This window comes from Lampetra planeri, chromosome 54 (assembly GCF_965212315.1).
Source record: "Lampetra planeri chromosome 54, kcLamPlan1.2.h2, whole genome shotgun sequence".
Classification (NCBI taxonomy): Eukaryota; Metazoa; Chordata; class Hyperoartia; order Petromyzontiformes; family Petromyzontidae; genus Lampetra; species Lampetra planeri.
The window spans coordinates 4,607,680-4,627,781 of NC_136160.1; the positions used below are offsets into that span (position 1 = coordinate 4,607,680).

The 20,102-nt window shown below is 53.4% G+C and overlaps 1 protein-coding gene across 2 annotated transcripts; it reads right to left on the reverse strand.

Annotated features, from left to right (window-relative positions):
- Window positions 1-2,702: 2,702 nt before the first annotated feature.
- Window positions 2,703-18,945, reverse strand: NAPG (NSF attachment protein gamma). Of its 2 annotated transcripts, XM_078617461.1 has the most exons (12): window positions 18,707-18,945; window positions 16,900-16,967; window positions 15,569-15,653; window positions 14,887-14,904; window positions 12,553-12,583; window positions 12,069-12,178; window positions 10,855-10,921; window positions 10,507-10,577; window positions 9,607-9,685; window positions 8,279-8,358; window positions 7,676-7,805; window positions 2,703-6,157 (listed from the first exon to the last, which is right to left on the reverse strand). In XM_078617461.1, exons 1-12 carry the CDS (start codon window positions 18,760-18,762, stop codon window positions 5,993-5,995), a joined length of 960 nt encoding a protein of 319 aa, XP_078473587.1. In that variant the 5' UTR covers window positions 18,763-18,945; the 3' UTR covers window positions 2,703-5,992. The 2 variants fall into 2 exon arrangements, with proteins under 2 accessions (XP_078473587.1, XP_078473588.1); XM_078617462.1 differs by lacking the exon at window positions 10,855-10,921 and having other exon boundaries at window positions 10,521-10,577.
- Between the last annotated feature and the right edge of the window lie 1,157 nt (window positions 18,946-20,102).

Genomic DNA, 20,102 nt, shown 5'->3' on the forward strand with positions numbered 1-20,102 from the left:
CGTGTGTAACTTTTTTGTCTCGGTGACGTCACGCGACTGTATGTGTGTATGGAACGTTTCTTGACTCGGTGACGTCATCGCGTCCGTGTGTAACTTTTTTGTCTCGGTGACGTCACGCGACTGTGTGTGGAACGTTTTTGTCTCAGTGACGTCATCGCGCCCGTGTGTGAAACGTTTTGTCTTGATGACGTCATCGCTACCGTGTGTGAAACGTTTATCGTCTCGGTGACGTAATCGCGCCCGTGAAACGTCTTTGTCTTGGTGACGTCAACGCGTCTTGCGTGGAACGTATTTTGTCTCGGTGACGTCACAGCACCCGTGCAACGTTTTTTGTCTCGGTTGACGTCACCGCGGTGCACGCGATGGCTTCGTGACGTCACCGCGGTGCGGTTGCGTAATCACGCGACGGATTTTTGTTTGAATCGATTGGTCGGTGTGGGACCACCAAACCAGCCTCCGTCTCTGGTCGTCGAGTTAATGAAAACAAGCATCTGTCAGTTTAAGGGGCCGTCCATAAATGACGTCACGCGATTTTGGACGATTTTGACCCCCCCCGTCGTCACACGGCGTCACAAAAAGTCAGACCCCCCCCCTCAAATATGACGTCACAAAGCTCTGCCCCCCCCCCCCCTCCAAAAAAAAATATAAAACATGCTTCAAATCGCTTTAAACTATTGCCATTCTAGTGCGTATTTAATGTGGCGCTGCCCTCTGATGTTGTAGAATAAAACATTTATTAAAAATGCTGCAACTCAATTTTTAAACTCAGCCAAAAGCCCCCTTCATATCCGCATCTCCAGACTCCAGTGTTTCCTCCTCCCACTCCCAGCCCCGCCCACCCCCCTCGATCTCTCCTCCCTGGCTCCTCCCCCGTCTCTTACCTATATAGCCTCTTGTTACAGCAGCTCTTTTGCCCACTTCAGCAATTGTTTCTTGCTGTGGTTGTCCCACCTGATGATGGACGCTTGTGTTGCGCCAGAAACGTCGTGATTTATTTAAATCCAAGGCATGTTTCTAAATGTGGAGGGAAAAACTGGAGGACCTGGAGAAAAATCCACGCGACCACTGGGCCAGAGAGAGAGACGCAAACTCCAAATATACAGCAGCAGGCGTCAGGGTCTGGATCGAACCCACGACATCCTGTATACCAGGCGAGGTAGTTAACATCTCATAGCCACCGTGATGATGAGAGAGGCACGCAAACTCCAAATATACAGCAGCAGGCGTCAGCAGTGTCGGGATCGAACCCACGACCTCCTGTATACCAGGCGAGGTAGTTAACATCTCCTAGCCACCGTGATGATGATGAGAGAGACACGCAAACTCCAAATATACAGCAGCAGGCGTCAGGGTTGGGATCGAACCCACGATCTCCTGTAGACCAGGTGAGGTAGTTAACATCTCACCAGTGGAGGAATCAACGAGTAAAGTTCAAGGGAACAGTAACCATGGTAGTCGTAGCAGCAGCAGCGATAAAAGAGTGATCAGGAGGGGACTTCACCACCGGTGAGCCAGTAGCTGGAGTGAGTTAGTGAGGACTGGATCGTCAAGCTTCACGTTCAATTCCATCTGGCTCCGTAGAACCCACGATCTCGGAAGCAAGCAAAATGCGAGCCTGGTAAGTGCTTGGACGAGAGTTCGCCTACAGGGCTTGCCAGGTGTTGTAGGCTCAAGTACAGCAGCAGATTATTGTATCCATCCGTTGGGGAGCTTTGAGCGTTGCCTCCTCTGTATGTATGCGTGCTGGGTGGGTTTTCTCCGGGCTCTGCGGTTTTCTCCCACACGAAGCCACCAAACTTTCATGAATTAAATTATATGTACAGGGACTCCTCTATTTACGAAAATTCGACTTACGAACTTTTAGAGATACGAACAAACCTGTCCGTATGTTCAGTTGCCCGTTCGGACCCAAGAGTCATAAGTTCAACTGCCGTGCAATGGATGGCGGTGGTGGCATCTACAGCTGCAGAACGTGAAGAACCAGCGGCATCTACGTCTACGCGAGATCATACAACTTATAAAACCATCTTCTTGGTTCTTTCGGTAAAGTCACGTAGAATGGAAATAATAAAAATAAAACATAATAAAATAATTCTCACGACGTTTCGGCCACAACGCAAGCAGCCGTCCTCAGGTGAAGAACAGGTCTGTCAGAAAGACGCTGTCTTGCGTTGTGGCCGAAACGTCGTGAGAATTATTTTATTGTTTATTTTTATTATTATATTATTTCCATTCTACGTGACTTTACCGAAAGACCCAAGAAGATGAATCCCTGCAGTCACGAAAGCTTTAAATCGAAATTTAACTTATAAAACCATTCCCCGTGTTTAGTGCACATGCCGTACAATGTTTGGAAATCGACGGGAGTAAAGTTGGACTTACGAACAGGCGTCTGGAACCTAACTCGTTCGTAAGTAGAAGAGTCCCTGTATCTTGAACTTCTTTCGCACCGTACGTAGCCAACCGTGCTGATCGCAGGTGCGGGGCAAGGACAACAAACTGAGCGGCAGACAAGCAATGGAACGCGTCCCGGGGAAAGCACGTCCACCGGGGAGATGGAGCGATAACTAAAATCAGCTCGTAGGTGCAGGAAAGGTCCTGGGCGGATTGCTACACTGCAGAATCGCGAGAGGCGGACTTGGAGAGGCCTTCGTCCAGCAATGGACTGACCATGGCTGACGACGATTGACGATGACACAAGCATCGGGTCGATGTTTATTCCGTCAGGGTAGAACGCGTGAACACATTCGGGGGGGGGGGAATCACATTTACAACAAATGTCTGCTTCACTTACAACTGGGGTCGCCGCGATAAGGATTCTTCACGATACGATACGATATTGAGTCCCACGATGATGACGACGATGACGACGATAGCAGCAGTCTCCCATTGCTGTACGGTCTGTTCTCCTACAACGCGTGTTTTGATAACGTGAATTGTATATAACGCTTTAAAGCTTTCGTGACTGCAGGGATTCATCTTCTTGGTTCTTTCGGTAAAGTCACGTAGAATGGAAGTAATAAAATAATAAAAATAAAACATAATAATATAATTCTCACGACGTTTCGGCCACAACGCAAGCAGCCGTCCTCAGGTGAAGAACAGGTCTGTCGAGAAGACAGAGAGAAGAAAGAGTCTTCTCGACAGACCTGTTCTTCACCTGAGGATGGCTGCTTGCGTTGTGGCCGAAACGTCGTGATAATTATTTAAATGGTTTATTTTTATTATTTTATTATTTCCATTCTACGTGACTTTACCGAAAGAACCAAGATGTATATAACGCGACAATTGTATCGGGGAACATATCTACGTCATGCGAGTGTAAGCGGTGGTACGGCTGCCTTCAGCATAGCATCACACAAGGCGGGATGCTGCTGGGTGCTTCTAGATGCTACCCACGAGGGCTGTCTTTGTTCAGCCTGCGTATGCATCTCACGTCTGTGCTTTACCCGACATAATATATTATTTATAACGCTTTTTTCCATAGCGTGGTGTTCTTCAGGAACGTAACCACCGCATTATAGGAGAAGAGGAAGCTTAAATGTAAACCATTGCATCGTATTGCGATCCCTCTGTACAATGCCAATGTTGTGTCGTACACCCCTCCTCCACCCGACACAGCTGAATCATCAGCTGTCTGGGGTTGATAAAATGAAGTTGTCCTATGGACAGATTCGCCTCCCACTATAAGGACGTGGAATTTCCAGGCTCAGGGCTGTAAACAGAATTTAAGACACATCAATGCATGCGCATTTGAGCCGGGAAATTACTTTTGACTTGAATTTAAATAACAGCTGTTTATTTGGACCTTCAATCATCGTTCACAACGTACGATTTCGTAGCCAACATCGCAATTCGTAATTTATTTTCGGGGTTACGTAATGACCTGCTCAAATTTGTGTCGCAAGATCCTCCACCACCCGACACAAATTATATTGTCAAATTCAATTGTCACGCGTATGAGCGTCGGACGTGCCAAATATTTTATTGTGAGAGAATCGTTCTCCCACGTACACTGTGAGCTGAAACCATGATAATTTGGGAATAGGGCTAGGAATAGAGCTTAGGGACATTCGACCTCGCAGAGGGGTGGTGCAGCAGTTAGTACGCTGCGCTATGAACCCAGCGGACCCGAGTTCGATACCCGCTCACGAGAAATAACGGTGGCGAATATTTAAACCGCTCCTGGGCCTCCGCTCAGTCGACTGGGCTTCAAATGAGTACCTGGTGCTGTGTGTAAATCATCAGTAGTGGGGGGTGTGGTGCTGGCCACCCACCCCCTCGTGCGCCGTGCCGGCCTTCATAGGTGTTCGCTAACAGCACTTGAAGGCTGTTAAATGGGAATCTGTGTCTGCGTGTGCGCACATTAAACGGGCGACACTGGCGGTGGGTTTTTCATTGACGTAAGGAAGCCGTTGGGTTTACATTGAAGGTTCCTTACACCCTTGCCACGTGCCTCTCCTGGATTGGTGTTGCCCTTGGTGTTGCGCGTCGCACCACCATGATCACCCACGCGGTGCAGACACCGCCGAAACGTCGTAACGACGAAACGTTGTGACGTTTTTTTGTGTGTGTGTGTTTAACGTGTCGGCCCTTCCCCGCACCTCCAATTTGCGCAGTTGGCTACGTACGGCGCGAAGGAAGTTCAACATACCGTAACAAACACACGTTAGCAAGATGCAAATACGGACAGGTCGCTGCGTGGCTTCCCGCCTGAAAGAAAATAAAACGAATCCGAAAAAAGAACAAACGATTTTTCGCGTTTGCGATTTCAATCGTGCTTTTTTTTTTTTGATCAGCAAGTGAAACATTTACGAAAGGAAACGAGAGGACAACCACAACGACACGACGACAATGCGGCTAAGCGGACGATGGGATCGGCGCGGAATCGTATCGAGCGAGAAAAATCGCGGGGGCCCCCCCCCCCCCCCCAAAAAAAAAACCCCGGCGACCCCCCACTCGACGCATCGATCTGTGAATCATCGACGACGACGACGCCGCCGCCGCATGGACCGGAAATTAGGGGCCCCCCCCTTGTGACGTCACCGCTAAGCAGGCTGGCAGGCGAAGGTTCGGCCTTGCCGTCAGAGGGTCCACGGAACGGAACAAAAACCACTTGGCACGGTGGCACCACGACACGGGGGTTTCTATACCAGCAATAAGGATGATAAATATTCTATTATTATTTTAGTTAATCGCAACACAGTCATAAAGATGAACCCACGTGGGCCAGGCGTGATATGGTGGGTGCAATAGCACGTCACCTCACATTTCCTCCCCACCCTGCCCCCTCCCCCCCAAAATAAAATAAAAACGAGCAGCGAATGAGTGCTGAAATGTAGTCCATGTGTTTGTTTATTTGTCTGTGTGTCTCGTGTGCCGTGTCGGCCTTCATAGGTGCTACTCGCCAACAGCACTTGCCCCAACAGTCTGTTAAAGGCTATACGGGTGGTCTTTTTCTTTGTTTTTGTGTTCACATGTACTTTATATACATATGTGTGTATGCGTGTGTATGTGTGTGTGTCTATAGCGCTGTATAGGACCTTCATCGATGCTCGCGAACAGCATGTTGTCTTTCTGTGTGCGTGTGTGTGTATGTACGTGCAATTAGTGACGATGGGAGCGGTGGCGCAGCGGTTAGCGCACTGGGCTGCGAACCCGGCGACCCGAGTTCGGTTCCCGCTCACGGCCATTAACAGCGACAGTGAATATCTCAACCGGTCCTGGGCCTCCCCTAGGTCGACTCGGCCTTGCTAGAGTACCTGGTGCGGTGTGTAAAACATCAGCACTGGGGGGAGACAAAGGTGACCGGGCGTTGATCTTAGCCACCCCTCCCCACTGTGCACTGTAACAGCACCAACAATCTGTTAGACGCTACACGGGGAGGTGATCTTGCACGTGTGTACGGATGTACGTATGCGCGCGTGTGTGTGTGTGTGCGCGCGTATATGTCCGTGTGTTTGTGCGTGCGTGCGTGTTCGTGCGTGTACGTTCAGCAGAGCCCCCCCGCATACTCATCGTCCTCCTCGCCCCCCCCGCCGGGGGAGGTGGCCCCCGCCTGGGGCCCATCACCCCCCCCGGACCCGGCCAGTGGAGACGCCACTTTCCTCTTGGACGGCACCCCCACCACTTGCAGACTCCGCGCCAGCTTGGTGTACTGTGTGCACACGTCACCCAACGTCAAACACCCATCGCCACCACCACCATCGCCACCACCACCATCATCGCCACCACCACCATTATTGCCACCACCACCATCATCACTACCATCAGCATCGTTGCCATCGCCACTACCACCACCACCATCATCGCTACCATCAGCATCGTTGCCATCGCCACTACCACCACCATCGCTACCATCAGCATCGTTGCCATCGCCACTACCACCACCACCATCATCGCTACCATCAGCATCGTTGCCATCGCCACTACCACCATCATCGCTACCATCAACATCGTTGCCATCGCCACTACCACCACCACCATCATCGCTACCATCAGCATCGTTGCCATCGCCACTACCACCACCATCGCTACCATCAGCATCGTTGCCATCGCCACTACCACCACGATCATCGCTACCATCAACATCGTTGCCATCGCCACTACCACTACCACCACCATCGCTACCATCAACATCGTTGCCATCGCCACTACCACTACCACCACCATCGCTACCATCAACATCGTTGCCATCGCCACGCCCGTCACCACCACCGTTATCGCCATCACCGGACTTACAACAACTTACAGCACCATCGTCATTACCACCACCCACCACCATCAACACTCCTGCCACCACCACCAAGACCACCATCACCCCCCCCCCCCATCAACCACACCCTCACTACAGCCAGCATTAGCACCATCATCATTACTTGCACCACCACCGGCGTGCAAGTGCTGTGCGTGTGAACCCTGTGTGTGCGTGTGCTTGCGCGTGCCATGCGTGTGTACTGCGTGTCCGTGCGTGTGCTTGCGCGTGTACTGCGAGTGAAGAATGTGCTGCGTATGTGCCCCACTTGCCGTGCGTCTAGTACGCGCGTACTGCGAATGTGCTCCAGCGCGCTGCCGTGTGCGCGTGTGTGCGTGTGTGCGTGTGTGCGCGTGTGTGTGCGTGTGTGCGTGTGTGCTGCCGTGCGCGTGTGCGTGTGTGCGCTGTGTACGCTGCTGTGCGTGCGTCTTTGACGCGCGTACTGCGAATGTGCTGCATGTGTGCTGCCATGCGCGTGTGCGTGTGTGTGCTGCGTGCGCTGCGTGTGTGTGTGCTGTGTGCGCTGCGTGCGCTGGTGTGCGTGTGTGCGTGTGTGCGCTGCGTGCGCTGCGTGTGCTGCGTGCGCTGGTGTGCGTGTGTGTGCTGCGGGTGCGTGTGTGTGCTGCGTGTGTGCGCTGGTGTGCGTGTGTGCGCTGCGTGCGCTGGTGTGCGTGTGTGTGCTGCGTGTGCGTGTGTGTGCGTGTGTGTGCTGCGTGTGTGCGCTGCGTGCGCTGGTGTGCGTGTGTGTGCTGCGTGTGCGTGTGTGTGCTGCGTGTGTGTGCTGCGTGTGCGTGTGTGCGTGTGTGCGCTGCGTGCGCTGCGTGCGCTGCGTGCGCTGGTGTGCGTGTGTGTGCTGCGTGTGCGTGTGTGTGCGTGTGTGTGCTGCGTGTGCTGCGTGTGCGCTGCGTGTGCGTGACGCACGTCGTTGTCCATGTACTTGAAGAGCGGGGAGCTGCACACGGCGAAGACGGCGTCGGGGTCCTGCTGGTCGAACGCCTCCAGCAGCTGCTCCAGCGCCGCACAGTCCTCGCTCGCCGTGAAGCCCGGGATGCTGCGCCACAAAGACAAAGGTGCCCCCCCCACCCCGTGTGGCCTTAACACACTTTCGGGTCAAGTGCTGTTCGCGAGTAGCACCGACGAAGGCCGACGCGGCACACGAGGGGGTGGGTGGCCAGCACCACGCCCGACCCTCTGTAGGGTGCCCTCTGTGGAGCGCGGTTTGTAGGATGCGGTCTGTAGGGTGCCGTCTGTAGGATGCGGTCTATAGGGTGTGATCTGTAGAGTGCCGTCTGTAGGGTGCCGTCTGTAGGGTGCCGTCTGTAGGGTGCGGTCTGTAGGATGTGGTCTGTAGGATGCGGTCTGTAGGATGTGGTCTGTAGGGTGCCGTCTGTAGGATGCGGTCTGTAGGGTGTAGTCTGTATGGTGCCGTCTGTAGGGTCCGGCTTGTACGATGTTCCGTCTGCACGGTGTTCCGTCTGCACGGTGTTCCGTCTGTATGGTGCCGTCTGTATTTCATCTGCTCACCTGTAGCTCTCCCGCACGCACTTCTCCGCCGCAACGTAGTCGTTGCGGTGCAGGTGAACTAGCACCTGGGAGATGGTTTTCTGTGACGGCACAGCCACGCATCGCAACATCACCGCAACATCTCCGTAGCATCACCACAACATCAACATCACTGCAGGATCTCAGTAGCATCGCCACAACATCACCACAACATCACCACAACATCAACATCACCACAACATCACAACATCACCACAACATCAACATCACAATATCAGCATCACCGCAGCATCGCCAAAGCACCGTCGCAACACCACCGCAGCATCTCAGTAGCATCACCACAACATCAACATCACCGCATCATCGCTGTCGCATCACCACAACATCACCACAACATCATCACAACATCACCACATCAACATCACCGCAACATCTCTCTAGCATCACCACATCACCATCACCGCAACATCACCACAAGGCACGGTGGGCTTTCTCCCAGTTCTCCGGTTTCCTCCCACACAAAGCCAAACTCTCACGAATAGAAGTCAATACACGGACAAACATCCCAACGCAGCAAGACCCCCTTGAAAATCATCTCGAGACTCGAGGGAGGGAGGGAGGGTGGGGCAGAGGTCGCAAACGGGTTTTGACTCCTTACCCATACACGTACCCGGCTGCACCAGGGTCGCAAACGGGTACCCGTACCCTACCCGATACCCGGCTACCCGATACCCGGCTACCCGTAGCCGGCCGGGTATCGGGTACCCGATTGCGATCTCTGGGATGAAGCCATGTTGCAGGCGCGGGTGGGTTGATTCTAGGAACTTGAATTGTGACAAGAGACAAGACGTTGGGAAATGAGTGACAAACGGTGACTCGCCAGTGACTCACGGCCTACCCGTACCCGTACCCGGCCGCACCAGGGTCGCAAACGGGTACCCGTACCCGACTGGGTACGGGTAGCCGGGTATCGGGTACCCGATTGCGACCTCTGGGATGAAGCCATGTTGCAGGTGCGGGTGGGTTGATTCTAGGAACTTGAATTGTGAGAAGAGACAAGACGTTGGGAAATGAGTGACAAACGGTGACTCACCAGTGACTCACGGCCTTCTCACTCATTGGTTGGGGTGAGTCACGTGCGGCTACCCGTACCCGTACCCGGCCGCACCAGGGTCGTAAACGGCTACCCGTACCCGTACCCGGCCGCACCAGGGTCGTAAACGGCTACCCGTACCCGGCCGGGTACGGGTAGGGTACGGGTATCGGGTACCCGATTGCAACCTCAGGGGTGGGGGGAAAAGGAGTGAAAGGAGTGGGGGTGGAATGGAGGGAGGGAGGGAGACACCCACCTTGTTGCAGGTGGCGTAATTCTCAAGGTCGCGACACATGAGCTTCTCCTTTTGCAGAGACACAACCGCCTCGTCCAGCCTGGACAAGGAGACGCGGGGAGCACGGACGCAAGGGGAAGTGGGGATACAGCGGACACAGGGACATACACAGGGGGACATGGGAACACAGAGTTATAGGACAACGTTTGTACGGTGAAACAGGTGCCATAGGGAAATAAAGACATGGGTGCGCAGAGACACAGAGGCATAGGGTTGCACAGGTTCAGACATATGCAACGGATGTGTACATTGCACGCTCGTGGGCATGTGCGTACGTGCGCATGTCTGCGTACATGTTTGAACGTATGTGTGGACGTGTGTACACGTGTATATGTGTGTTTGAAGGTGTGGTTGTACATGTTGGGAGCACAGGTGGTACATCAACCAGTCATCTCAGTCAACCCATGGCACCCTGGGGGTCTGTCCCCAAGACCTCCTGCCACCAGCGAACCTTTTAAACTTCGGGTGATAGTCTTAAAGTACACCTAGCCTGGTACAGGCGCCGTGGTGATTAGTGGCGAATGGCGGCTGTTGTTGTTCTTGTGTGTACGTGTGTGTGTGTGTGCAGCAAACCGAGTTCGATTCCTGCTTCACAGGCCAACATCGGTGACGAATATCTGAACCGGTCCTGGGCCTCTCCTAGGTCGACTCGGCCTCAAATGAGTACCTGTTGTGCTGTGTAAACAGCAGCATTGGGGATCTTTGTCTTTGTATGTCTGCGCGTCGGATGGGGAGCTGGCTACCCACCCCTTCATGTGTCGTGCAGGCGTTAATCGGTGCTCGTAAAAAGCACTTGCCCCAACAGCCTGCTAAAGGCTATGTGGGGGGGGGGGATCTCTTTGTCTTTGTGTTCACGTGTACCTCCCTCCTCGCACCAGGAGCCGCGAGATCCGGTCCAACATTTCTGCAGCTTGGCGCATCCTCTCCTCATTCTGACAAGAGTTGGACACGCGGGGGGGGGGGGGGGGGGGGCACGTGGGGGGGGGGGGGTCACGTGGGGGGGGGGGGGGGTCACGCGGGGTCACGACCTCCAACTGGCACATCCCCGGTCTAACACAGACACTTCACGCACTCTACCGCACCCCACATCCCCCCCCTCTACCTCGACACCCCTCACCCTGTCTGCTCACCCTTCATACCTCTCCTCACAGCATCACTTCACCCCTCACCTCTCACCCCATCTCTTGACCCCTCACCCCTCCCCCTCACCTCGTACACAGACCCTGCAGCCCGGAACAGCTCAATGGCCTTGTCCAGATTCACCGTCTCCACCAGCCTGGGGGTCAGAGGTCACGTGTAGTGTATCCCGGCCGTCCAGTGTGTGTGCGCGTGAGTGAAGCCCAGCCGTGTGCTATGAGTAACCACCCAGATGTGTGTGGCGTAACCCAGCCATAGCCCGGCTGTGTGCGAGCATATCCCGCCTGTGTGTGTGTATCTCAGCTGTGTGGCTGTATCCCGGCCGTGTGTGTGTTTCCTGGCTGTAGCCCGGTTGTATGCCGGCTGCGTGTGACTGTGTGCGTATACCCAGCTGTATCCCGGCTGGGTGTAGACCAGCTGTATCCCGGCTGTGTGTGAGAATACCTTGGCTGTATGCCGGCTGTGTGTGTGTATCCTGCCTATGTGTGCACGTGTGTGTGCACGTGTGTGTGTGCGTGTCTCGACTGTGTGCGTGTATCCTGACTATGTATGCACGTGTGTGCGCACGTGTGTGTGCACGTGTGTGTGTGTGTGCGTGTCTCGGCTGTGTGTGTGTATCCTGGCTATGTGTGTACGTGTGTGTGCACGTGTGTGTGTGTGCGCGTCTCGGCTGTGTGCGTGTATCCTGGCTATGTGTGCACGTGTGTGTGCACGTGTGTGTGTGTGTGCGTCTCGGCTGTGTGCGTGTATCCTGGCTATGTGTGCACGTGTGTGTGCACGTGTGTGTGTGTGCGTGTCTCGGCTGTGTGCGTGTATCCTGGCTATGTGTGCACGTGTGTGTGCACGTGTGTGTGTGTGCGCGTCTCGGCTGTGTGCGTGTATCTTGGCTATGTGTGCACGTGTGTGTGCACGTGTGTGTGCGTCTCGGCTGTGTGCGTGTATCCTGGCTATGTGTGCACGTGTGTGTGCACGTGTGTGTGTGTGTGTGCGTGTCTCGGCTGTGTGCGTGTATCCTGGCTATGTGTGCACGTGTGTGTGCACGTGTGTGTATCCTGGCTATGTGTGCACGTTTGTGTGCACGTGTGTGTGCACGTGTGTGTGCACGTGTGTGTGCGTGTCTCGGCTGCGTGCGTGTCTCGGCTGTGTGCGTGTATCCTGGCTATGTATGCACGTGTGTGTGCACGTGTGTGTGCACGTGTGTGTGCACGTGTGTGTGCACGTGTGTGTGCACGTGTGTGTGTGCGTCGCGGCTGCGTGTGTGCGTGCGTGCAACCTGGAAGCCGTACTTGCCGGCGCGCTCCAGCGCGATGGCGGCAGTGTCCGGCGTGCCGTTCTCCAGGTACATGGTGCTCGCGCGCTCAATCAGGTCCACAGCCTCGGGCAGACGCTGCATCTCCTGCCACGCGCATGCACGCGCATGTGCACACGCGCATGTACACACACGCAATACTAAAGACAAACATCCCCCTTCAACAGACCGTTGGGGCAAGCGCTGTTAGCGAGTGGCAGCTATGAAGGCCGGCACAAACGCGGCACACGAAGGGGGTGGGTGGTCAGCACGATGCCCGACCGCCTTTGTCTCCCCAATGCTGATGTTGTACACATTGCATCAGCTACTCATTTAAGGCTGAGTCGATCTAAGGGAGGCCCTGCACCGGTTCGGGTGTTCACCACCGATGTCGGCCGCGAGCGGCAATCTCGGCTCAGCGGGTTCGTAGCGCAGTGCGCCAACCACTGCACCACCACTCTCCCACGCACGCACGTCGTTACCTTCAGCATCATCCCCGCCTGTTCGTACGCCCTGCGACGAGACGCACAAGCACACAATCAACAGGCGTCGGTGTTCACCGCAGCCATTAACAACTACACGCCACCCACCCGCCGACCAGATAAACATTTACGATTCAGCGCCACGATCCCGCGTGAAGAGCCATTTCCTCGCCTCGTGTCGTTCGCCGCGCGATTATTTCCCGTCTCGGTTGGTGTGGCCGTGGTGGGGTCGCCGCGAGAGCCTAGAATGCGACGCTGGCGGGTTTTTTTTTTGGTGCGATTTAGAAAAACAAAACTGTTCCTTTTGGGGCAATTACGCGTTACCCGTTGCAGCGCGTCGCGCGTTCGATCACGATGGCGCGAGTTAACCCGGTTAAAGAGAGTGGGGGGTGGGGGGGTAGGAAGGAGGAGGGTGAGCTGGGGCGCAGCGGTGGGGGTGAGGTAGGTATTTAAAAGGGGGGGGGTGAGAAGAAAGGGGGGTGTAACCAAATCACCCTCAAATAAAATAAACATAAAAGGCGGCTAATGAGCGTTCGTACTTCCCCTCCACCCCTCCGAGCCCGTCTCCCGTCTGGTGGCAAGGGGCTATACGCCTTGTCGTCGGTCCCCGTCTCCCGGTCCTCCATCCAGCTAGCTAATTTCAGGTGTGGTATGAAGGGGGGGGGGGCAATCTGTCCTCATATTCCTCCACCTTGCCCTTGAGCTTACGGCTCAGATGCCCCATACCCGCGCGTGCGAGAGGCGTACTATAGGCGTTTGATGTGAACTTTAATTTCCATCGACATAAACATCGACTCCGCGCGTGCATCACGAGCCCTACTAACTCACCTTCTTGGTTCTTTCGGTAAAGTCACGTAGAAGGGAAATAATAAAATAATAATAATAAAATAATTCTCACAACGTTTCGGCCACAACGCGAGCAGCCGTCCTCAGGTGAAGAACAGGTCTGTCGGATTATTTCCCTTCTACGTGACTTTACCGAAAGAACCAAGAAGATGAATCCCTGCAGTCACGAAAGCTTTAAACCCTGGTAACTCGTTTAGCCATCGGCCTCCTAAAAATGCCCTGGTGCTCACCCGGGCTGCCCCTGGGGCCTGCTGTTGTTGGTGCTGGGCTGTTGCTGCCCTGTCTGCCCAAATGTCTCGTTGATACTGTTGGTGCTGCCCTGGCTACCCTAGGTCTTGTTGTTGTTGCTGCAGTCCCAGCTGCCCCTGTGTTGGTGCTAACCCGGGCTGCCCCTGGGGCCTGCTGTTGTTGGTGCTGGGCTGTTGCTGCCCTGTCTGCCCTAATGTCTCGTTGATATTGTTGGTGCTGCCCAGGCTACCCGAGGTCTTGTTGTTGTTGCTGCTGTCCCAGCTGCCCCTGTGTTGGTGCTGCCCAGGCTGCCCCTGGGCCTTGTCGTTGTTGCTGTTGTGGTTGGTGCTGGCTCAGGGCTGTGCCACAGCATTGCTCTCTCTCCTCTATTCCATGTTTTTTCTGACCCCAGCCCCCCGGCACACACCCCCCCTTCTATGTTGGGTTGAGCCAACCCCACACCCGAGCCACTCGCTCCACCACTGGGCCACCCGGCCGGATTGTTATACAAATCATCGTTCCTGTCGTTGTGGAGAATATAACAACAATGCATCCTTCACATATCCGTCTATCCGCATCAAAAAATTAATTTCTTACACGACCCCATCTTACGCGACGGCCTTTTTGGCACAGCATAGTTTTAGGCGCATTGTTTCAAGACAAGCAAACTCTGGACCGGTGGTTTTATACTCTGACCGTATCATTCCAATAAGTTTGAGGCAATGTTACAAATTGGCATGTTAATTTGCTGTAGTTTGCATTGGTCGAAAGGTTGAGCTTTTTAAATCCTTTATATTAAGTTCACTTGCTTGCTTGCTTGCGCACTTACGACCGTGCAAATATTTCGGCCGTTTTTTAACCCACTTCCCGTGATCCAATCGAGCTGACATTTTGCACAGACTCGTTGTGCGTGACAATTTCTTTTCGTAAAAAAAAAATTCCAAAATTTTACACTTTTTAGGAATTTTTTTTTTTCATATTTAATTTAAAATACCAATGTGATAAAAATGAAACTCTTACTCAAGAAAAACAGAAATGAATAATAAAATAAAACCGATGCCACGCATATAAAGGATTTATAGTGAAAAACGTTGTTTTTACGGGTTAATTTTTATATGACTGCGGGGGCTGCTCGTGATTGTCCGAGTCCACCTGCGACCCCGTACTTGAACTCGGGTTCTGCCACATATCAGGTGATGAGAGGTTTGACCGCAGCGTGAGTAGCAGGCAGAATGTTGAGCGTCCGAAGTGGATACTTACTTTGCCGAGTGGAAGAGCCTGAGAGGTGAGGTTAAGGATGAATGTTCACGTATAGGAATGCACTTAACGAACAATATCATTTGTTATAAATGTATTAAGCTGGCACGGGTCAGTAGGGACGGGTGGCTTTTTTCCACTGCACGAAGCCTTGCTGTGCCACCAACGTCACACGTGACTGGAAGACACGTGCAGTTGACGTGTCGACGCTCTGTTTACATTGTACGTCACAAGATGCCTTGTGAGGCCAGTGTAGCACGGCTCGGTTCCGGCTCGGCTCTGCAAACAGCCAGCGGTGGAAAGCCACCCATGCCGTGCCGACTGCGTGCTGACATGGCTCAGATTCAAAGTTCATTTATTAGGTGTAGCCCTGTGAGCCATTCGGCTCTTGAATCGGGTGCAACCGCAACAAACAAAAAATTAAAACATGAACAAGAAAACATCTTAAAGTGACTATGTGCAAACAGAAAATCCAAGAAAAGACAGCAAAATATTGCAGAAAAAATCACCGTACACCAACCCTGTGCAAATATCCCAGTGGGATGCAAGTCAAACAACAACAACAACCACAAGACCAGTGGAGAAGGGTTATTGGTGAGCGAAGGCGGGGGGAGGGGGTGGAGGGGTGGGTTACCACTCCCATCAGCGCGAGCGTGGGTTGTGGCCACCGGGCCAAGCAGGATACGCCTGGTTGAATTTGTGGGACTGCGCCTCCTTGAGGTAGGCCTCCTTGGCCTGATCGTACTGCTTGGCGTTCTTAAACGCCACCGCTGAGACACACGCACACACACGCACACAAGAACACAAACACAATTACACACTCGCAGGACAAAGACAAAGATCCCCCGAAGAGTCTGTAACAGACTGTTGAACGGTACACGAGGGGGTGGGTGGCCAGCACCACGCCCGACCGCCTTCGTCTCCCCAGCGGCGATGTTCACACACCGCACCAGGTACTCATTTGAGGCTGAGTAAACCTAGGGGAGGCCCAGGACCAGTTCAGATAATCGTCACTGGTATTTCCCAAGAGCGGGAATTGATCCCGGGTTGCCGGTTTCGTAGCGCAGCGCGCTAACCGCTGCACTACCGCTCCCTACGAGTAATAGAACACACGTGTACACACACGGACAGATCCCCATGTAGTCTATAGAGGCTGTATGGGGATGGGGGGGGAACTGCTGTTGGCGAGCACCTATGAAAGCCGGTACGGCACACAAGGAGGTGAATGTTTAAGCAGAATAAGAAACGCTGAATATTTATACTGGAGAAATTAAACGAGCTACGATGCTCTTTTTTCACAGATGTCCAGTAGTTTTTCACACATGTCCAGTAGAAACAATGGTGCAAGTTTCTTAAATCCACCCACCCCACCGCCTCTGTCCACCCAGTGGTATGGGTACACAACAGTTAAGTCAATGTGCGGGCATATCGCGTGCGCCTCTTCCTCCTAAAAAATCATCTTCCAATTATGGAAATCTGACTTTCGGAATCGGCAATCGATTGTAAAAATAATCGATTACAGCTATGCAGATTATCAGTTAACAACCCTTGGCAGTGGTTGATGTCAGCGGTCCAAGTAGATGTCTGCGTCAAGGGTTTGGATCAGGCGTAGAGGTCAGAGGTTTGCGTCAGGCAGGGATCGTGGTCAGAGATATGGGTAAAAAAACAACTATATTTTGGTTTTGCCAGGTAAGGCGCACTGAGCTGTACAGCTCTTTTTAAGCAGCGACCTGGCCACAAATGATCGCTCAACGATGTGGCTTATCACGTGGACATTTATAGCAGCCAAATACTCTGAACGCGTGACGTTGATTCTACATGTGAAGGGGGAAAAACTGGAGGGACCCGGAGAAAATCCACGCGACCATGGGGAGATAAACATGCAAATTGTAAACATACAGTAGGTCGTTGGGGTCAGGATCGAACCACGACCCCCTTGTATTACCAGGTGAGGTAGCTAACATCTCGCCAACGTGGGTCACGAGTTGAGATCGGATTTAGGGGTCAGGTTATCACCTGCTTTGCTGAACTCTGAAGCGGCTCCGTCGTAGTCCGGCTTCCACTTGAGGAATCCAGTCTTGAGACTGAGGAACAAGGGGGGAGGGGGGGGTCATGGGGTCACAGGGGGTCACAGGTCAACTATGGACATCATGTCATGGCCGGCCAAGGGCAATCACGTAGGGCAAGCCAGCAGGGAGTAATACTGGTAGGAACCTCCTGGTTACACCAGCCCACAGGGGATTATTGTGTCCGTCCGTCCGTCGTGCATCCAAAAATGGGAGGGGTGGGGCTGGGTGGAGAGGGGAGGGTGGGGAGGGGCTGGGTAGGGAGGGTGGGGAGGGGAGGGTGGGGAGGAGCTGGGTGGGGCTGGGTGGGGAGGGGCTGGTCACCCCGTGGTGCCGTTGACCCTGGCCATTGATCGAGCAATCCAACGTTCCTACCAGCTCCCTCCGCAGGAATGTGTTTTCTCACTGAACATATTCCTATAGGTGGCAAGTGACCGGTTGCCACAGCCATAGCGAAATGTCATACTGGATGTGGTGTGCCGGGTATGGAAATACTCTCCCGCATAGGGACAGTCGCCGTTAAGTGACTGTGACAGACACAATCAGTCACACGGGGGAACTCACTATCAGCCACTGTCACTCACACAGGATCAGCTACAGGCAGTCACATAGGGTCAGTCATATAGGGTCAGTCACATAGGGTCAGTCACATAGGGTTAGTCACACAGGGTCAGTCATATAGGGTCAGTCACATAGGGTCAGTCATATAGGGTCAGTCATATAGGGTAGTCACATAGGGTCAGTCATATAAGGTCAGTCGCTGTTACACAAGATCAGTCACTATCAGTCACACAGTCATTGAGTCACACAGGGAATGTCAGTAACACAGCAACAATCACTATCAGTTACAAAGGGCAATCACTCAGTCATACAGGCAGAGTAACTATTGGTTACGCGGGGTCAGTCACTGACAGTCACACAGACAGCGTCACTGTCAGTCACACACGGACAGTCACTAACGATTACACAGGATCAGTCAGTGTCAGTCACGCGGGGAGCGTCACTGACAGTCACACACCGACAGTCACACACCGACAGTCACACACCGACAGACACTGACAGTCAGACATCATTAGTCACTATCGGCTCCACAGGCTCAGTCACCATCCGCTCCACGGGAGCGTCACTGACAGTCACCCAGGATCAGTCACTGACAGTCAGATCAGTCACTATCGCTTCCACAAGATCAGCCACTGTCAGTCACACAGACAGCGTCACTGACAGTCACACACCGACAGACACTGACAGTCAGGCTCAGTCACTATCGGCTCTACGGGATCAATCACACGGGAAGAGTCACTGACAGTCACCCAGGCTCAGTCACTATCGCTTCCACAAGATCAACCACTGTCAGTCACACAGACAGCGTCACTGACAGTCACACACGGACAGTCACCGACAGACACTGACAGTCACCGACAGTCAGGATCAGTCACTATCGCTTCCACAAGATCAACCACTGTCAGTCACACAGACAGCGTCACTGACAGTCACACACGGACAGTCACTGACAGTCAGACATGATCAGTCACTATAGGTTCCACAAGATCAGCCACTGTCAGTCACACAGACAGCGTCACTGACAGTCACACACGGACAGTCACTGACAGTCAGCATCAGTCACACAGACAGCGTCAATGACAGTCACACACGGACAGTCACTGACAGTCACCCAGGATCAGTCACTATCGTCTCCAAGGGATCAGTCACCGCCAGTCACACGCGGGTGACTCAGACACCCTCCCTCCCTCCCGCACCACTTCTCCGCGCTCGCCAGATGCTGCAGGGCCTCGTTGATCTTGCGGTCCGCCATGGCCTAGAGACAGAAGCGGCGTTGGTGGTGGTAGTGGTGGACGAGGTGGTGGACGAGGGGGTGGACGAGGGGAGACCCCCGGCAGGACCCGGGTGGTTTGCGGGTAGCGGCGGTCGACTCCGTGATGGGGGGCGGGGGGGGGCGACTTTCTCAATCCCCTTCCACACTGCGGCGGCACGCGATTGGTCGAGACGCAAACCACACCCACACCCCCCCCCCCTCACGTCACGTGCTCTTCGATCCGGGGCTGTTGACGTTAGACGAGAGCGTGCGGGATTGGACGCCGGGTCCCCCCCCCTCTACCTCACCCAATATGGCCGCCAGCCGTTCAAGGCGGCGGGGGGGAATCTCCCGAAGACGTCAGGGCGTTTCCCGTAGTAAGATGGCGGAAGCGGATCGCTGTAACGTTGCCGCGGTCCCCCCCCCCCCCCGTGGTAAGATGGCGGAAGCAGATCGGCTGTGACGTTGCCGCGGTCCCCCCCCCCGTGGTAAGATGGCGGAAGCGGATCGCTGTAACGTTGCGGCGATTCCCCCCCGTGGTAAGATGGCGGAAGCGGATCGCTGTGACGTTGGCGCGGTCCCGTGGTAAGATGGCTTCATTAGCAACCGCCACCCTCCTCGTGACTCTATGTCACGTGATTATACGGAATCAATCACGTGCATCGGCATTTAAAGGGCAACACTGGACAGGCGACGTTTCGGACAATGGTCCTTCCTCGTAGCACATATATGATGAGACAGTTTTAGTGAGTTTCTCTCGTAGTACAGTAATTTACCAATATAAAAATGTGTTAACTTAGTAACACGTTCGCCTTACTCAATAGCTACTAATAATATAAATTTGGATATTTAACAAACTGTCGGGAAACAGTTTGACAATGTCATTCTCATCAGGACCCCGTGATGTAAACAAAGTACAGCCTCCAACGCTTACCATCATCCACTCTATCTGGCCTATTTATCTGCGATGAAGGGCCATTGCCCGAAACGTCGCCTATTCTATAAATTTGTTTCTCCTTTTAAGACCACACACGGAGTGCTATTGATGAGCGTGTTGAGTTTAATGTTAAACGCACGTGCACGGGTGGGATAATTCAGTATGTAACACGATTTTTGTTCCTGGGTAGTAAGTGTTGTTTTCTAATTTCTTATGCGTCAAAAGTATAGAGCATGGCTATTATTCCCTACAAACTTTGCTTTTGTGACCAGGACTTTGTGAAGGAATGACACAAAGGAATGATTCTTTGGTTCTTTTCGGTTAAGTCACGTCTAAAAATATTTTTTTTTTTTAGACGTGACTTAACCGAAAAGAACCAAAGAATAATTCCGGCAGTCACGAA

What these genes read in the sequence shown, in the direction of transcription:
- NAPG (XM_078617461.1), bottom strand. Translation starts at nt 18,762, where the DNA reads ATGGCGGACCGCAAGATCAACGAGGCCCTGCAGCATCTGGCGAGCGCG. An exon ending in AGGCGGGGATGATGCTGAAG is followed by an intron (nt 12,179 to 12,552) that starts GTAACGACGTGC and finishes TGCGCGTGGCAG; the next exon opens with GAGATGCAGCGTCTGCCCGA. An exon ending in ATTACGCCACCTGCAACAAG is followed by an intron (nt 8,359 to 9,606) that starts GTGGGTGTCTCC and finishes GTGCCGTCACAG; the next exon opens with AAAACCATCTCCCAGGTGCT.